Source organism: Bubalus bubalis, chromosome 12, assembly GCF_019923935.1.
Source record: "Bubalus bubalis isolate 160015118507 breed Murrah chromosome 12, NDDB_SH_1, whole genome shotgun sequence".
NCBI lineage: Eukaryota > Metazoa > Chordata > Mammalia > Artiodactyla > Bovidae > Bubalus > Bubalus bubalis.
The window spans coordinates 60,073,343-60,091,236 of NC_059168.1; the positions used below are offsets into that span (position 1 = coordinate 60,073,343).

The following is a 17,894-nucleotide window of genomic DNA, read 5'->3' on the forward strand; positions in this document are numbered from 1 at the left end:
AAATTGACTCATTAGTTACCAGGGAAGTCAGAGGCCCACACCCCTTATCAACCTTTTGATAAAAAGAGCCACTAGCTGGGGCCCAGAACAAGTTTATAAGGTCAGTCATGTGAGTAAAGCAGGCGCTGTTAGGCAGGGGATGTACAGAGAACAAGAGAACAGCCATCTTGAGTGACCTGACTGTAGAGTTCTTTTTTTTTTTTTTTTGTAGAGTTCTTTTTAACCTTAAATGAAATACATATGTAAATGTAATTCACATATAATAAAGTTAATATGCATAATTTCTAATCAGTAAGGTGACATGAGTATAATGTAAAGTTATGAGGAAAATAAAAAAGTAAAGTAATTTAAAATATATATTTAAAAATGTGAGTGTTGAGGAACTTTTGCTTCCACTAAGACTTTGTGCTTCCACTGCAGGGGAAGCAGGTTCAATCCTTGGTTAGGAACTAAGGTCCTGCATGCCATGTGGTGCAGTCAAAAAAAAAGAAAAAATGTAAATGTTGAAACATTACTGAATTAGAACATATAATGAATTAAATACTTGCAGGTATATATAGCATCATTGTGAATGTGCAGCAATAAGTGCAGACAGATATAGATGTTTTGGTTTGGTAGTTTAGATATAAAAATACAAATGGTATTGCCTCTGGTAATGAGATTTTGTAAAATGCTTGATAGCCTGTTTATAAAGTTCTGACCAAAGTACAAGCTATGTTAGTTGCATTCCTGGAAAATTCAGAACTTATTAAAACTGTGCAAAAAATACTTTTTTTAATGTAAAAAGTAAAAGACTAATTTCTAGGTCCAAGTAATTATAAACAGGTTTTCTTTCCACATGATCTTAGATGGGACACTGCCAAGTCATGTGGGACATGTGTCGGGTTTTTTTGTAGCATGTTCTTGAGCAGGGGTTGGCAAACTACATCCTGCAGGACACACTGGGCAAAAAAAAAGAAAACTATGTTATAGAGATGGTAACACATTTTTTAGGTGAACTGATTCTAGTTCAAGGTATTATTGATTGGAATCCAGTCAAAATAACTTCTGTCACAAGTGAAGTTAAATCAGAGTAGATTTCTTGATATGCTTTGAGGAAAAGAATGATACACATCAGCTGTGTTGTGCTGTGATATTGTGAAGCAAAGTGCCAGTGGAAATAATTTTATTTAATTATAGTATATTATACAAGTTAATGTTTCTGTTGAGTCACATAGCCAGAAATTTTGGACCCTTATACCTGATAAATAGGCAGATATTCAGTAAATGTATGTTGAATTGTTATGAGAAATGCCTTTATGTTCTAACATTTATTGTACAATTTTTATATTAATAGAGGAATGAAAGACAACATGTTTGTCTTTCAGCCTCTGTTCCACCCATTCTACCTATATTCTGTGTGTACACTACCTGCCTTGACATTCCTCTGTTCTCATTTCTAATGCTTAAGTTTAGGTAGAACTCTTGCTTCCAAATGGTAGCTATACAGCTTAAACTATTTTGAATAGTAAATGGGATTTTTTGGTGTCTACAGGTGGAAAAGATGCTGAGATAACATGGAGTTGAAGAGAGGTCTGTAGGAACCAGGGCCTTGGGGATCACAGAACAGGGATAGCACTCCATTAGAATCCATTTTCATCTTTTTTTGCAGTCAGATATTTTGCCAGAAAATCAAAGATGACTGTTTACAATCATCTAGCCTCATATTCTTCTGGTACCATCACACCCAAGAGGCAAAACCACTTCTCCACCTACTCTAAATTGGGAGATTAATTTGGGTCAGTCACTGTGCCCAGAGAAAGGAGGTATTGTATTTTGGTTTGGAACTCTTGGTCAGGGAGGGGAAAGCTTGTTCTGAGATGAAGTATTAAACATCACTGTCCTATCCAAGGCTCCATTGCCTGATCCCTTTGATGATTTCCCACTTCAGTTTAGCTGCTTATTCTTCTCAGAACAGCAGTGGCAGTTAAGGTTTGAAAATTTATGGAAAAACATAATATAGTATAGTAGTATTATTGAATATGAACTATTTGGTTGAAGATAGGCTACAAATCTAAAATAATACATTTAACAAAATTTACTTAGTACTTCTTATGGACAGGGCATCACACATTTATAGTATATCAAACCAAGCCTGGCTATAAGGCACTGTGCAATTACGTAAGATTTCATCAGAGCACTAATTCATTTTACTGTCATCTTATTATTTTATTTTTATATTTTTATTTATTATTATTTTCTCATCATGGAACTGGATATTTATAGATTATAGTTATTAATAGAGAATTTGAGTGATGTGGATTTTTTTTTTCTTTTGGCCATGGCTTATGGCTTCTGAGATCTTTGTTCCCCGACCAGGGATTGAACCTGGGTCCTCAGCAGTGAGAGCATGGAGTCCTGTCTACTGGACCACCAGGGAATTCCCAATGTGAAATTTTTAACAGTAGCTTTTCTGATATTCAGTATTTTGAAAGGGAATATTTTTGTACTTATGAAGAGCTTATTCTCATTACTGTCTTTTGATGACCTTTTTTAAAAAGATGTATTTATTTGGCTGTGCTGGGTCTTCATTGCTGTGCATGGGCTTTTCTAGTTGCATCAAGCATGGACTAGTCTCTAGTTGGAGTGCATGGACTTCTCATCGTGATGGCTTCTCTTGTTGTGGAGCACGGGCTCTAGGGCCTGTGGGCTTCAGTAGCTGTGAGGCATGGTTCCAGTGGTTCTGGCTCGCAGACTCTGGAGTGCTGGCTCAGTTGTTGTGCTGCAGCAGGCTTAGTAGCTCCATGGCATGTGGGATCCTTCCAAACCAGGGATTGAATCTGTGTCCCCTGCATTAGCAGGTGGACTCTCAACCACTGGACCACCAGGGAAGGCCTTGATGACCCTTTTGAAAGATTATTCAGTGATTAAGAATCATTTAAAAGTGTGATCTGTAGTTAAGAAACTATCTTTTTCTAGTTATCTACCAAATTCAAATTTATTCCTTTTTCTGTCTTTAGTCTATTGCATCTGCAGACATGGATTTCAACCAGCTGGAGGCATTTTTGACTGCTCAAACCAAAAAGCAAGGAGGGATCACATCTGAGCAAGCTGCTGTCATTTCCAAGTTCTGGAAGAGCCATAAGACAAAAATCCGAGAGAGTCTTATGAACCAGAGCTGCTGGGACAGAGGGCTTCGGAGCTTGAGCTGGAGAGTTGATGGCAAATCACAGTCAAGACACTCAGCTCAAATACATACTCCTGTTGCCATCATGGAGCTGGAAATAGGGAAAAGTGGACAGGTGAGTTCAAACTTCGATCAATTCCCCTTTGTAAACTATATTTTCTATTACATGTTAGCCATACATTCAGAACAATTTATTTTACAGTCTTTGTTTGCAGAGATAATAATAGGAAAAGATTCTGCTTTTTAGAATCCTTTTTCAGAGATAGAAATCATCGGAAAATGTGGATATTCTCAATTGTGGATTGAGTCTGAAAGCCACCAGCCTCTAGTATAGCTATCTCAGAGGAACAAAATGGATCAATGAGGTGACTGCACAGAAGTTGTCCACTGCTCCCTTTTGGTTAGATCTCTGCATTCAGAATCTCCAAGGCAATGATAAAAATGCTAAATAAAGACCAGAAATTAAGATTAAACAACACAGAACAAAACTGACTCACAAAACTCATCTTTATAGGCATTCAGGTATAAGAGGCCATGTATTTTATTTACAATATTGTCCTAAAGACCCTGAGTATGTACTATTTCTGTCCCTGAGCCTACAAATAATTTTTAATTGATACTGATTATTTATAAAACAGTACTGCTTTCCTTGTGATGGAGAAGGAAATGGCAACCCACTCCAGTACTCTTGCCTGGAGAATTCCACGGACAGAGGAGCTTGTTGGGCTCTAGTCCATGGGATGACAAAGAGTCGGACACGACTGAGCGACTCTCACTCACTCACTCACTGCTTTCCTTTCATTTTCCAGTGTCGTTATGGCAGACATCCACATGGCTTTTCTTGAAGTCAGTTTGAACTGGCAGTCATGTGACTGCCAGATCAGACTTTTAATGACCTGGTATATGTCTTTTGGGGGGGAAAAAGCAGCAACTTGTAATTAAGAAGAGAAAACCCAGATCACTGAATTAGCTAATTAGATTTATTCCCAGGTAAATAATCAAATAAGTGGTTCTGTTACATGCTATAATAGAAATGTATTTCTTTTCTTCTAATAAGAAGAACATTTTTTTAGCTGGCAGATTTCCTCACATATTCCCTTCTTGAGTTTCTTAGGATTGTTCAGTATTTGTAGTTCCCTAATGACTTTTGAATTTTAATTTAAAGATAATCCCTTTTTAAAAATTGTACTTTTGCAAAATTTATTTTGAGGTCCTTTTATTCCTTTATTTTGCAAGCCTTTATGACTTTGGTTTCTCTGATCCTAAAGTCCATTTTCTTAACCACTCCAATTAATTCCTAGGCCAAAAATCAGACATTTAAAAAGGTGCAGAAAGTATTCTTGGATATTTCAGTTTCACCAGCCATTTGTATAGGCTATTCGTTTTTTATGCTGGCAGTAGTGATTATTTCATTTTGTCTTCTAGTATTTGTTATTTGGGCAAGAAGATGCAAACATATGTATCTGCTTTGACTTTCCGAGAAAACCATGTGGTGTGCTATAAGTCACTTCAGTTGTGTCCGATTCTTTGCCACCCTGGTAGCCCACCAGGCTCCTCTGTCCATGAGATTCTCCAGGCAAGAATACTGGAGTGGGTAGCCATGCACTCCTCCAGGGGATCTTCGCAACCCTGGGATCGAACTGCATCTCTTAACCTCTTCTGATTGGCAGGCGGGTTCTCTACCACTAAGTGCCACCTGGGAAGAAAACTATTATAGTATTCCTTTAACTGGATATTTTCCTAGTATTTTTTGAGCTAGGGTTTATAATGTGCCTTTTGATTTTATATGTCATCTAAACTTACTGGGTACTGACACAGGAATTTTAAAAATCTATTTTTGAGTTCCTATGATTTTCCTTTCATTTTGTTAGCTAAAGTAAAAAAAAAAAAAAACTTTTTTAAAAATAGTGAAATGTTTTTTTGTCAATCAGTAATTCTAAACATCACTACAGATGTTTTTTAGCTAGCTTCAGGAACATTTCATGATTATTTAGAATAAGTTGGTAAGCTTTTTTTAAGAGGACAGATATTTTAGGCTTGAGAGCTATATAGTTTCTGTCACAAGTACTCATCTTTCTTGCTGCAGCTCAGAAGCAGCCACAGGCAGTATGTAAACAAACGAGCATTGCTGTTTTTCGAGAAGGTTTACCTATTTCAGTAGAATCAATAGGTCCTAGAAGTCATAGAGTCTTTAAGCACTTGTCTAAGGTAAATTACATAGGTGAGGTGACATATATGCCCATTTTCTAGAGAAGGTATACGAGGCAGATAAGTAAGGACTTGCTTCAGACACAGCTGCTAAGTGGTAAAGGGAGAATTAAAATGGGGATCACCAGACCTAGTTTTTCCAAAAATCATTGATGCCTACATCGAGGAGCTTTTTTAGCTTCTCACAATAGTCTGTGCCAAGAAAATATGTTAGGTATACAATGTGGTAATCAAGAGCATTGATAGGAATATCACTGAGCAATAAGAGGGAAAGAACTTTTGATATATACAACAAAACGGTTGAATCTCAAAATCATTTGCTGAGTGAAATAAGCCAGAGGAAACGTTTTTTTAGCATAATGTATGATTCTACTTATATAAAATCCTAGAAAATGCATGAAAATTTTTAAGTGTGGTAGAAATGTTTATGTTCATTGTGACAACAGGTTTATGGATATATATGTATATCAAACTTATGAAATTGCATACTTTAGATATGCAGTTTATTGTACATTATTTATACTTCAAAGTTGTAAAGAAAATGATCATTATGCAAATGATTGGAAATGTACTTAAACCCACAGAAATTCTTTGACTGCAAATATATCCTTAAATCAAGAAAAGGTGTAAAGAAAAAAGTAAACTGTAATAGAAACTAGACAACTAGACTGGTGGTAAAATATACAACGCAGATCCTACCGGAAATGTTTTTGTGAGACCTGGATCCTTGGTTAGTACTTCTGTCAGCTTCTAGGTGAATATTATTTATGACATACTCTACTAAGTCAATTTTTAGAATATACATAGGCAACAAAGGCTAAGTTATTTTCACAGTACTGTCATTGGATGAGTTTGTTAGAGAATTAATGATGCTAGGGTATTAAGAGGTTGCTTCTAAGAAGAATAATCAACTTTTCTGAACTCTGGTGTGTGTGTCTGTTCATATATCTCAATCAACTAAATCACCTTGTTCATTTTGTGTCATTTTAAATCAGTGGTTCTTGGTCAATGCTGCATATAAGAATGAGTTTTGGATCTTTAACAGTTTTCATGCTCTGGACATACTTCACACTAATTAAATAAGAATCTATGGAAGGCTTCCCTGGTGGCTCAGTTATAAAGAATCTGCCTGCCAATGCAGAAGACACAGGCTTGATCCCTGATCTAGGAATATTGCACATGCCATGGAGCACCTAAGCCCATGGGCCACAATTACTGAGCCTGTGCTCTAGAGCCCAGGGGCCTCAACTGCCGAGCCCACATGCCACAGTTGCTGAAGCCTGCATGCCTAAACCTGTGCTCCACAAGAGAAGCCACTACATTGAGAAGCCTGTATATTGCAACTAGAGAGTAGCCTGTCTAGTCTCAACCAGAGAAAAGTCTGCACAGCAACAAAGACTCAGCACAGCCAAAAATATAATAAATTTTTTAAAAAATAAAAAAAAAAAAGAGAAGAATCTGTGGGAATGGGACCTGGGCATCAGAATTCTTTAAAATTGGTGATTTCAAAAAAAGGGTGGGGACTTTCCAGGCCATCCAGTGGTTAAGACTCTACTGCAGGGGTTACAGGTTTGATCCTTGGTCGGGAAACTAAAATCCTGCATGCCCTGTAGTGTGGCCAAAATACAAACAAACAAAAAAAAAAGCCAACTAAAACTGGTGATTTCAGTATTCATCCAGGATTGAGAACTACTGTGTTAAAGGTAGCAAAATACTCTGATTTAAAATGTTAATAGAGCTTGGCATTAAATGTTTACAGTGAGAATGATGTTGGCCTGTTAGTTCTACTTGCCATAATTTGTGAAGTGCTTGAGGACTATTTAGAAAAGGCAGAGGAACCAGAGGTCAAACATCCATTGGATCATAGAAAAAGCAAGAGAGTTCCAGAAAAACATCTACTACTGCTTTATTGACTACACTAAAGCCTTTGACAGTGTGGATCACAACAAACTGTGGAAAATTCTTCAAGAGATGGGAATACCAGACCACTTGACCTGGCTCCTGAGAAATCTGTATGTAGGTCAAGAAGCAACAGTTAGAACTGGACATGGAACAACAAACTGGTTCCAAATTGGGAAAGGAGTACATCAAGGCTGTATATTGTCACTGTGCTTATTTAACTTCTATACAGAGTACATCATGCTAAATGCTGGGCTGGATGGAGCACAACCTGGAATCAAGATTGCCAGGAGAAATATCAATAATCTCAGATACGCAGATGACACCAACCTTATGGCAGAAAGTGAAGAGGAGCTAAAGAGCCTCTTGATGAAAGTGAAAGAGGAGACTGAAAAAAGCTGGCTTAAAGCTCAACATTCAAGAAACGAAGATCATGGCATCTGGTCCCATCACTTCATGGCAAATAGATGGGGAAACAATGGAAACAGTGACAGACTTTATTTTTTGGGGCTCCAAAATCACTGTAGATGGTGACTGCAGCCATGAAATTAAAAGATGCTTGCTTCTTGGAAGAAAAGCTATGACAAACCTGGATAGCATATTAAAAAGCAGAGACATTATTTGCCAACAAAAGTCTGTCTAGTCAAAGCTATGCTTTTTCCAGTAGTCATGTATGGATGTGAGAGTTGGACCATAGAGAAAGCTGAGCGCCAAAAAAACTGATTCTTCCAAACTGTGGTGTTGGAGAAGACTCTTGAGAGTCCCTTGGACTGCAAGGAGATCCAACCAGTCCATCCTAAAGGAAATCAGTCCTGAAATATTCATTGGAAGGATTGATGCTGAAGCTGAAGCTCCAATACTTTGGCCACCTGATGCGAAGAACTGACTCATTGGAAAAGACCCTGATGTTGGGAAAGACTGAAGGCAGGAGAAGAAGGGGATGACAGAGGATGAAATAGTTGGATGGCATCACTGACTCGATGGACATGAGTTTGAGCAAGCTCTAGCAGTTGGTGATGGACAAAGGAATCCTGGTGTGCTCCAGTTGCAAAGAGCTAGACATGACTGAGCGGCTGAACTGACTGAGGACTATTTATTCAGGTACTAGATGTCGTGGTGGTAGGTTTTTGGGTTTCCCCCCACCTCCCTGCTTAAGTTTCTCTCTCCTACCCAGTTTGTCTGCATTACTTCTTTCTTTGCTCCAAAAAGTACATTTGACAGTTGGCAGCCAAGTGCATGTATTACCTCTTTTTTTTTTTTCTCTTATTAACTGCAATATATAATACCTTTGAAGTATGAGGAAGCCAAAGTAGTAGAGAAGTTACTAAGGAAGTAAATATTTATGGAAGTATGCAAAGCTAGAGAAAATGACTATGCACTAGTAACCTAATTACTTTTCTTATAGTAAATGCTTTTCTTCAACAGAAATAAAATTTTTGTAGGAATAAAACATGAATTGAGTCATAAAAGTACACAGAAAAGTTTGAGGTGAACATTTCATGTCCAAAGGGAAGAACATCAGTGCTTTACTTGTATAATTGATATCCTTCTTATTTTATCATAAATCATAGAGAGACCTAAGCCTTGAGGACTGGCGTGTATATTAGGAAAGTTTCATTGTTTTGCTTACTTAGTCAGAACCACTGTTGTGTTTGTCGTTCCTGGAACTGAAACAGAATTTCTCATAGAATGTTTTTCTTTTTTTAAACAGTAACGTTCTTGGGTGGGGGGGATCATTTATATGCTTAGTAGAGTCTCATATATAGTTACTTCTCTCTTTTGAGCCTCAATTTTGGCTTTTTATAAAGACATACTAGTTTTTCTTTTGTAACTTCTTGTTTTTCAAGACCAGTAAGACATTTTGTGAGGAAACATTTTGCCACAACTTCCATGCTAAACCATGCAGTAGTAAATTATTTCTTCTTTCTTCTGCTAAATTGTTTTTTCTTAAGTATTTAGAGATTCCCTGCCTGTAGAGATCCTGAAGTATAAAGCTCTGTTTCTTTACTGTCATTTTTAAAAAATGGCTAATGTTGCCTTTTCTAGACAAAGTTTTAGTGTATCAAGCACTCTAGTTTTGGGCTATGTTTTTAGCCTACATAGGGAAGAAGTAGAGTCTACCTTTACTGATCTGTTTTTTTTCCTCCCCGTCTCATCAGATATGCAGTCCTGTCGTTTTCAAACAGTTAGATAAGTTAGATAAGATATGTGATATCAAGAGATTATATACAATGGTGAGTGAGTATCAATGAAAGTTGCTCAGTCATGTCAGACCCCAGGGACTGTAGCCCCCCGGCTCCTCTGTCCATGGAATTCTCCAGACAAGAATACTGGATTGGGTAGCCATTCCCTTGTCCAAGAGATCTTCCCAACTCAGGAATCAAACTTGGGTCTCCTATGTTGCGCACGGATTCTTTACCATCTGAGCCATCAGGAAGCCCAGACAATGATAAACATGCTCTCATTTCTTAGATTAAGACAGATTTGGCTCTGGATTAAAAGGCCAGTATTTTATCTGAAACACAGGTAAATATCTAACCTCAAAGAAAGTAATCACTATTTTTAATTTGCACAATTCCTTCTAAAACAATGTACACTGATCTCCTTGTATAATTCTGTCTGGTAAGGAGCAAGAACCTACTAAAACCTGAGTAATTATCAGTTTTATGCCGAGCGCTCTTACTTACTACTGTAGCCTTTTAAGCCTGAGCGCAGCCACCACAACTCCCTGCTTTGTGTCATAGGAGAAGAAGCGAAGTTTAAAACACATTCTCTCTTTCTCATGCCTTTCTCTTTTACATACATATATATACACTTATCTGTATATGTATCAGTATGTGGGGAAATTTGTAAGGATGGGATATAGAGAATTAGCACTTAGTCACCATTTTGAGATCACGTTGCAATAGCTTGGATAATCTTATTTAGTTATACAAGTTGTAATGCTTGGCCTATTTCTGATAATTCTTGTTTTTAAAGTTGGATTTTCACTTTTAACAATGTAATAAAGGAAAGCCTCCAGAGAAATTAGTCAAACTAATCTAACAAACCACCCTTTGTCATTATGGATTGATGAAATTTAACAGCTTGAGGATGCTTTAAATCAATTTAGAATACTTTTTTTTAATAAAGGAATTTTCCATTTTATATTTTATATAAAGTTTCAAATATTGGGTTTATTTAAACTTTAGTTCTAAATAGGTCAACCCTTTTTGTAGCTCTAACATATATTTCATATTAGTTTGTTTTCTAAAGTTGTAGTCCTAAACTTACAGTTCCAAGATATAATTTGTAGAAGGACAGTGCCCAAGGGCACTATAACAACACAGAAAATAAATAGAGTAAAAAATTTGGTCCTCTTTGAAAGCCGTTGTGATTTTTATTGTGTTCATTTTTGTTAAACAAACATGGAGACTGAAAACTTAATATTTAAATTCTGGCTAACTCTGAATTAGCTATTTGCAAAAATACCTTGTACAGAAGGAAATGTTTTACAAAAGAAAAAAGATGCTAGAAAACTTTTGTTAGCATTTCTAATTAGAATGAGTAGAGAATATGTAATAGCCAGTGGGGGAAAAAATTTAAGTGATCATCTAGTTTTGAAACAATTAAAATCAGCACTTTTCAGTAGTCAATAATTTACCAGTTAAAAAGTTGGCATTTTGGGGTATTTTAATGTAAGAATTATGTAGTAATAAGTGGCATTTAATATTTTAATGTGTTAAAGATTAGACTGGTCTACTGTTAATACACTTGATTTTCTTAAGCCTTTGTTCAAAAATTTATATAATATTTTTGCATTTATTTTAGTCTTAAGTGACAACCTTTGAAACTTATGAACAACATTTGACATACTTGAATTCTCTATTCTTTGAAACACTTGTCTTCTAAGACACCATAGTTGCCTAATTTTCCTTTTAATTTCTAGTCTGTTCTTTTTTTTTTGCCCCCCTTTTCATATTGTTCTTGGTTTCTTATTTCCCCAGCTTCTCAATGTTAAAGTGTCCCTGAGCTTAAGTTTTGGTCTTATTTTCTTCCCTATCTGCAACACACTTCCTGCTGCTGCTGCTGCTGCTGCTGCTAAGTCACTTCAGTCCTGTCCGACTCTATACAACTCCAGAGATGGCAGCCCACCAGGCTCCCTTGTCCCTGGGATTTTCCAGGCAAGAACACTGGAGTGGTTTGCCATTTCCTTCTCCAATGCATGAAAATGAAAAGTGAAAGTGAAGTTGCTCAGTCGTGTCTGACTCTTAGCAACCCCATGGACTGCAGCCTTCCAGGCTCCTCCATCCATGGGATTTGCCAGGTAAGAGTACTGGAGTGGGTACTTCTCCACACACTTCTCCACACACTTCCTAGGTGGTCTTATTTGTTTAATGGATTTAAATACCATCTGTTCTAAAGGAGATCAGTCCTGGGTATTCTTTGGAAGGAATGATGCTAAAGCTGAAACTCCAGTACTTTGGCCACCTCATGCGAAGAGCTGACTCATTGGAAAAGACTCTGATGCTGGGAGGGATTGGGAACAGGAGGAGAAGGGGACGACAGAGGATGAGATGGCTGGATGGCATCACTGACTTGATGGACGTGAGTTTGAGTGAACTCCGGGAGTTGGTGATGGACAGGGAGGCCTGGCGTGCTGCAATTCATGGGGTTGCAAAGAGTCGGACACGACTGAGCGACTGAACTGAACTGAACTGATACCCTAACAACTCCCAAATTTGTATTTCCAAACTGAATTTCTCCCTTAAATGCCATGTATATACTTATGACGTACTTGAGAACTCTAAATGTGGAAGGGCTATCAAAAAATTGAATATGCCTCAGACTAAGTTCCTCTGTTGCCTCCCTTATTTGTTCCTACTTCATTTTTTATCATCTCAGTCAGTGTTACCTCCATTCCTCTACTTCCTATCCTCTTCTCATGCCCACATCTAGTCCATCATCAGATCTTGCTGGGTTTAATTTGATTACTTTTCACTGTTCCCCTCTACTCTGTTCAGATCACCATAATTTCTCTCCTAGATTGTAGGAACATCCTCCTAACTGAACTCTCTGCATCTGCCTTTGGCAATTCTCTACACACAGCAGTGTGTCAACAGTAACTCTGTTAAAGCCAAGTCAGTTAATGTGTTCATCTCTCTGTAGGGCCTTCATATCACAATCAGATTAATCTCTCTCTCCCCTGCTTAGTCTGCTATAGCAAGACCCAGTGGTCTCCTTGCTGATTCATGGCTCATGCTAAGCATGCTCCCTCTTTAGAGTCTGCACATTTGCTGATCTCTCTGTCTTGATTGGTCTTCATTCAAGTATCCTAGAGTTAGTCTCTTCACTTTCCTGAGGTCTTTTTAATCTTATTTCATTTACTTATTTTTCTAAGGTCATTTAAAAAAATTTACCTTCTCAATAGCGCTTTCCCTGAACACCTCTCTAAAGTTTAGTCTTCACTTTCTGTTTTATTTTTTGAAAACTTTATTGAGCTATAATTTCCATACAGTACAGTATATCTATTGGAAGTATCCCATTTGATTAATTTTGGCTGGTGTATATGTGTACTTGTGAAACCACCATGGCAGTCAAGTGACAGAGCAGGTTATTCATCCCTTAAAAGTTTCCTTCTTCCCCTGTACAATTCATCTCTCTCTCTCCAGCACAGTTCCTAGACAACCACTGATCTACATTTGATCATCATCAATTAGTCTTTTCTGCTTTATTTTTATTTCTTGGCACTTACTGCTATCTACCATGCTATATATTTTATTGTACCTACTATACTTGTCTGCGCTCCATATTAGCATGCAAAGGGATGAGGATTATTGCGGTTTTGTTCATTGCTATATTCTCAAAGTCTAGGATGCTACTTGGCACATAATGTTCAGGAAATAGTTGTTGAATGAATAAACGAATCATATAACTCACTATTTTACTAAGCATCTACTATCAGGCACTATGTAGGTGTTGAGGATATATCTGTGAACAATATGGACAACTCTTATCTTAAGGAGCTGACAGAAAACAAAAAATAGTAGTAAGTAGTGTAAGAACGTGTATCAGAGACTGAAGAGCCTTATCAAAGCTCAGAAAAGGAAATGGCTCTCTTTACCCAAGAAGTTGAGAAAGGTAGTTCTAAGGAGGTCACATTTGCATTTGATTTCACTGACTTCATCTCTGATTCAGTGTTGTGAACTAAGAAAAATGAAAAAGGTGGTACAGATAGTATGACTTCTCTAGAGTTTATGAGCATAACCCTTTTGTTTAGCACATAGATGTGACCTTTGGCACTGGTTTAGTACAGGTTGCCCTTTCTTTCCTTCTTACTTTCTTCCTTCCTTTCTCTCTCTCCACCTCCCTCCTTCCCACCACTTTATTTTTCTTTCCTTTTTTTTTAGGGAAAAAAAAAACTTTTCCTACATGTTGATTTTCCAGTTTCTCAAACCATAGGTAGTAACAAGTACCAGGAAGTAAATTGGCAGAAAAATTGTCTCAAGCAAAAGCAAGACTCATTTACTACAGTAATTTTCAGCATCGCTGTGAATCAGACTCACTTAAGGAGCTTTAAAAAATTATGGACCCCCAGACCCCACCTCAAAGTAAAGGACTTTTGCTTTTGTTTGAGAGAGGGAAGGCTTCTGTAAGAAGGCAGGGTGATTGGAGAGCACAAAATACATAAGAAGGGACAGCAAAGGCAGGAAGTTGGCCTTGGTAGGAAATTTGAATTTTATTCAAAGTATAGTAGGAAACCACTGGAGGGCTTCAAAACAAGGGACTGATGTAATGTGGTTTATGTCCTCATAGAATTCCTGAATTCATGTGAGAAGGATGGCTTATTATAGAGTCCAAAGTGAAGCCATGGTTCTGAGAGGTTAGGGGAAAAAATCACCAAGGTTGGAACTGTTTTTTTGCACGTTAAAAGCTATTCTCTTTTGCTTCCAAATATCTGTGTGATATTAGTAGGTAAAATGGGATTTCAAGGTAAAAGCAAAAATTCTGAAAACTTCCTCTTTCATTTTATTAGAAAGGTTAGGTATCTAGAATGAACAGAGCCAAAATTAGTACTTTGTTTCAAAATGGGTTTTCGTGGGTTTACCTGGACTTCTGACAGTCTTCATCCCACATTTCTACCTCTTTCCCATAATTAGGACGATCTCCTTCCTTTTCAAATTTTGTTGTAACATGTTTCAAAACTTGGCAAGCCCAGGGATAACTAATAAAAATCATTACAGTGCCAAAAGGGAAAGCATAGTCAGGAGAACACTTAGCAGGTGCTATAGTGGTGGGCCAGGTAAGAATGTTAGCCAGGAAGATGGAGATAATTTTAGCAATCAAGGTGGAGAGAAGTGAGCAGATAGAAGAAATGTTTTAATGTAGATAAGTTGCTTTGGGATGTGTTGGAAGCGATGGAAGAAATGAAAGAATGTGAAGAATTGGGAATAACTTGTTTTTTGTATGAATATGTTAGTATAAATTGGTAACCTTAGTCTTTATTTAACAGTCTTACTTCTAAGTTTGGTGGGGTGGTTTAGTCGCTAAGTCATGTCCGACTCTTGTGTCCCCATGGACTGTAGCCTACCAGGCTCCCCTGTCCATGGGATTCTCCAGGCAAGAATATTGGAATGGGTTGCCATTTCCTTTTCCAGGGCATCTTCCAGACCCAGGAATTGAACCCAGGTCTCCTGCATTGTAGGCAGATTCTTTACCAGCTGAGCTACAAGGGAAGCCCCTACTACTAAGTTGGCCATCTAATATACAATTTGAGTTTTTTGGTAGTTGTTATCACTAGCCCTTCCACTTGGGAAAAAAATAAATCAAAAGAAATTATTTAACATTTGGCAATTAAGAAAATGCTTTTGTGCTGAAGTAATTTTATTTTATTTTTTAAAAAGCCCCAATTTATGAAGAGATGCATTTGAGATTTTTGAACTTAAATTCTTCCTAATGAGCTTTAAAAAATATCATTATTTCTTATGATGTGCCCTTTTCTTTCTGTATATTATGTTTCAGTGTAAAGATTTAAAGAGAGAAAGAGTGATCAGTGTTTGTCTTTGCAAACTTGTTGACCGTGTTTGAGAACAGGGCTTTAGCACTGGTGAAGTCCTCAGCTTCTAATAGCCTGCCAACAGGCAGCTCGTGGACTTCTTTCAGATTGTTGCCATTCAGGCTCTTTGGTTCTATTCTTGTGGACAGATGGGGTATTTGAGAGGAAGCCAGGAAACCAAGCTTTAAGAGAACTTGGGAACAGTTTTTGTGCTAAACTCAGGGTGACTGGGTATCCTGCCCAGCAATGTTGAAGCTGCTTGTGTTTGTCTAGTATTTATGTACTGGCTCAGGGCCTGTGGGCTTCATTCCATGTATGCTGCTGCTTTACAGCCAAGATAAATGTAGAAGGCCTCTGACCCAAGCCCACTCTTAGAACTTTTAAAAAAAGTATGTAAAATATACAAGATGTAAAATTTACCATTTAACCATTTTTAAGTGGTATTAAGTACATTACCACTCTCTATTTCTAGAACTTCTTTATTATCCCAAACAGGAACTCTGTACTTATTAAACAATAACTCTCCATTCTCACCTCTCTGGCCCCTGATAATCTCTGTCTACTTTCTGTGTCTTTGAATTTGCTTGTTACACAAGGTACCTCATGGAAGTGGAGTCATAAGATGCTTACCCTCTTGTGTCTTGCTTACTTTGCTTTGCATAATATGTTAAGATTTATCCATGTTGTAGCACTGTGTCAGAATTTCATTGCTTTCTGAGGCTGAATAATATTCCACTGTATGCCTCCACTGTGTGTGTATATATGTACACACACACACACACACACACACACACACACATTTTATTTATCCGTGAATCTGTTCATGGTCAGTTGAGTTGTTTTCACTTTTGGTTTTTTGTAAGTAATATTATTATGGATGTGATGTACAAATATCTGTTTGAGTCCCTGCTTAGGGTGTATACCTAGGAGTAGAATTGTGAGAACATATGATAATTCTGCGTTTAAATTTTTGGGGAACTGCCAAACTGTTCTCCACAATGGCTACAACCACTTTTTATCCTTTCCAGCAATGTGCAGGGGTTCTAATTTCTGCACATCCTCATCAACAGCTTTTCTTTCCTTCTTTCTTTTTTTTTTTTTCTTTTTTAATTGCTATCCTAATAGATTTGAGTGGTATTTCATTGTGGTTTTGAGTCACATTCCATAATAATTAGTGATGTTGAGCATCTTTTCATGTACTTATTGGTAATTTGTATATCTTCTTTGGAAAAATGTTTACTTAAATCCTTTGCCCACTTTTAATCCGGTTGTTTATTGTTACTGTTGGGTTATACAAGTTCTTTGTATGTTATGGATATCAATCACTTATTGGATATATGATTTACAAATATTCTTCAGCATTCTGTGATTTGTCTTTTCACTCTCTAGATAATATCCTTGTATGTACAAAAAAATTTTAATTCTGATGTAGTCCAGTTTTTCTATTTTTTCTTTTGTTTCCTATGCTTTTAATATCATGTCCAAGAAGTAATTACCAAATCCAGTGTTATGAAACTTTTCCCATTTTCTTCCAAGGGTTTTATAGTTTTAGCTCTATGTTTAAGTCTTTGATCCATTTTGATTTAATTTTTATTTATGGTGTAAGAAGCCTGGCTGGCTACTGTCCATGGGGTTGCAAAGAATTGGACATGACTGAGCGACTAACACTTTCACTTCCACAAGGTCATTTGTAACATTTTGGGATGGATTTTTAAAAATTTATTTCTCAATTGAGGAAAAATAAAAGTGGGACTTTTGAACTTACAAGCTAAGTTTCAGTTTTATCATGTTTCTCATCTTTCTGTAATTAATTAAAGAGAGCTCAGTAGTATCACCCAAGATACAGGAGGCACTTAATAATAAGTTGTAGTCATTAAAAGTGAGCTCAGATTAACTGCCAAATAAGTTCAACATCTTTTTCATTGCCAGGGTTATTAACTTAAGTAGATTAGAGAGAGTCAATAATAGTGGAAGTATGTCTATATCTGAATTTTAATGTTATTTATCTGTGGTTATAGTACAGAAGTAGGAACTGAATTATGATGATAAAACTAATGAGTGCATAGTTCACTGAGTGACATCCAAACAAGATTGATTACAAAGTGTGTTTGACCAGTTATACTGTGATAAATAACCCCCTCACACATGCCCTAAGTCTAGGAAAAACAGCTTAGCCCTCTAGGAATATAGTTTAAGGTTTCCATGCTGTAGCACCTGTTTTCCATGCTCTATCATCTATTGTGCAGTCTAACCACGTGGGACTATATTTTCCATACATGCATATCCTTCTCTGTTGCTACTTGGAATGTTCTTATCCATGCCCATTTTCACTTGGTTAAATCCTCTCTCTTCTGTAGCATTCGTATTGCTTATTATCTCTGCCATGAATTCCTGTCTAGTTATCTCAACTAGATCCGATAATCTGAGTTCTCAGGATATTTGAACCTTTCTTTAAAATTTCTTACAACTTAGACTTTTAAAAAATTGAATTTATTTATTTTTAATCGAAGGATAATTGCTTTACAGTATTGTGTTGGTTTCTGCCAAACATCAAATGAATCAGCCATCAGTTCAATTCAGTTCAGT

At 37.0% G+C, this 17,894-nt stretch overlaps 1 protein-coding gene across 2 annotated transcripts in view; it reads left to right on the forward strand.

The window, feature by feature from the left end:
• COMMD1 (copper metabolism domain containing 1) overlaps positions 1 to 17,894 on the forward strand; it is a 185,551-nt gene that overhangs the window by 73,639 nt on the left and 94,018 nt on the right. For both annotated transcript variants that reach the window (XM_006049391.3, XM_025261227.2), the window contains one exon: positions 3,000 to 3,281. In XM_006049391.3, coding sequence (XP_006049453.1) covers positions 3,000 to 3,281 — 282 coding nt within the window. The remainder of the gene's footprint in view (positions 1 to 2,999; positions 3,282 to 17,894) is intronic.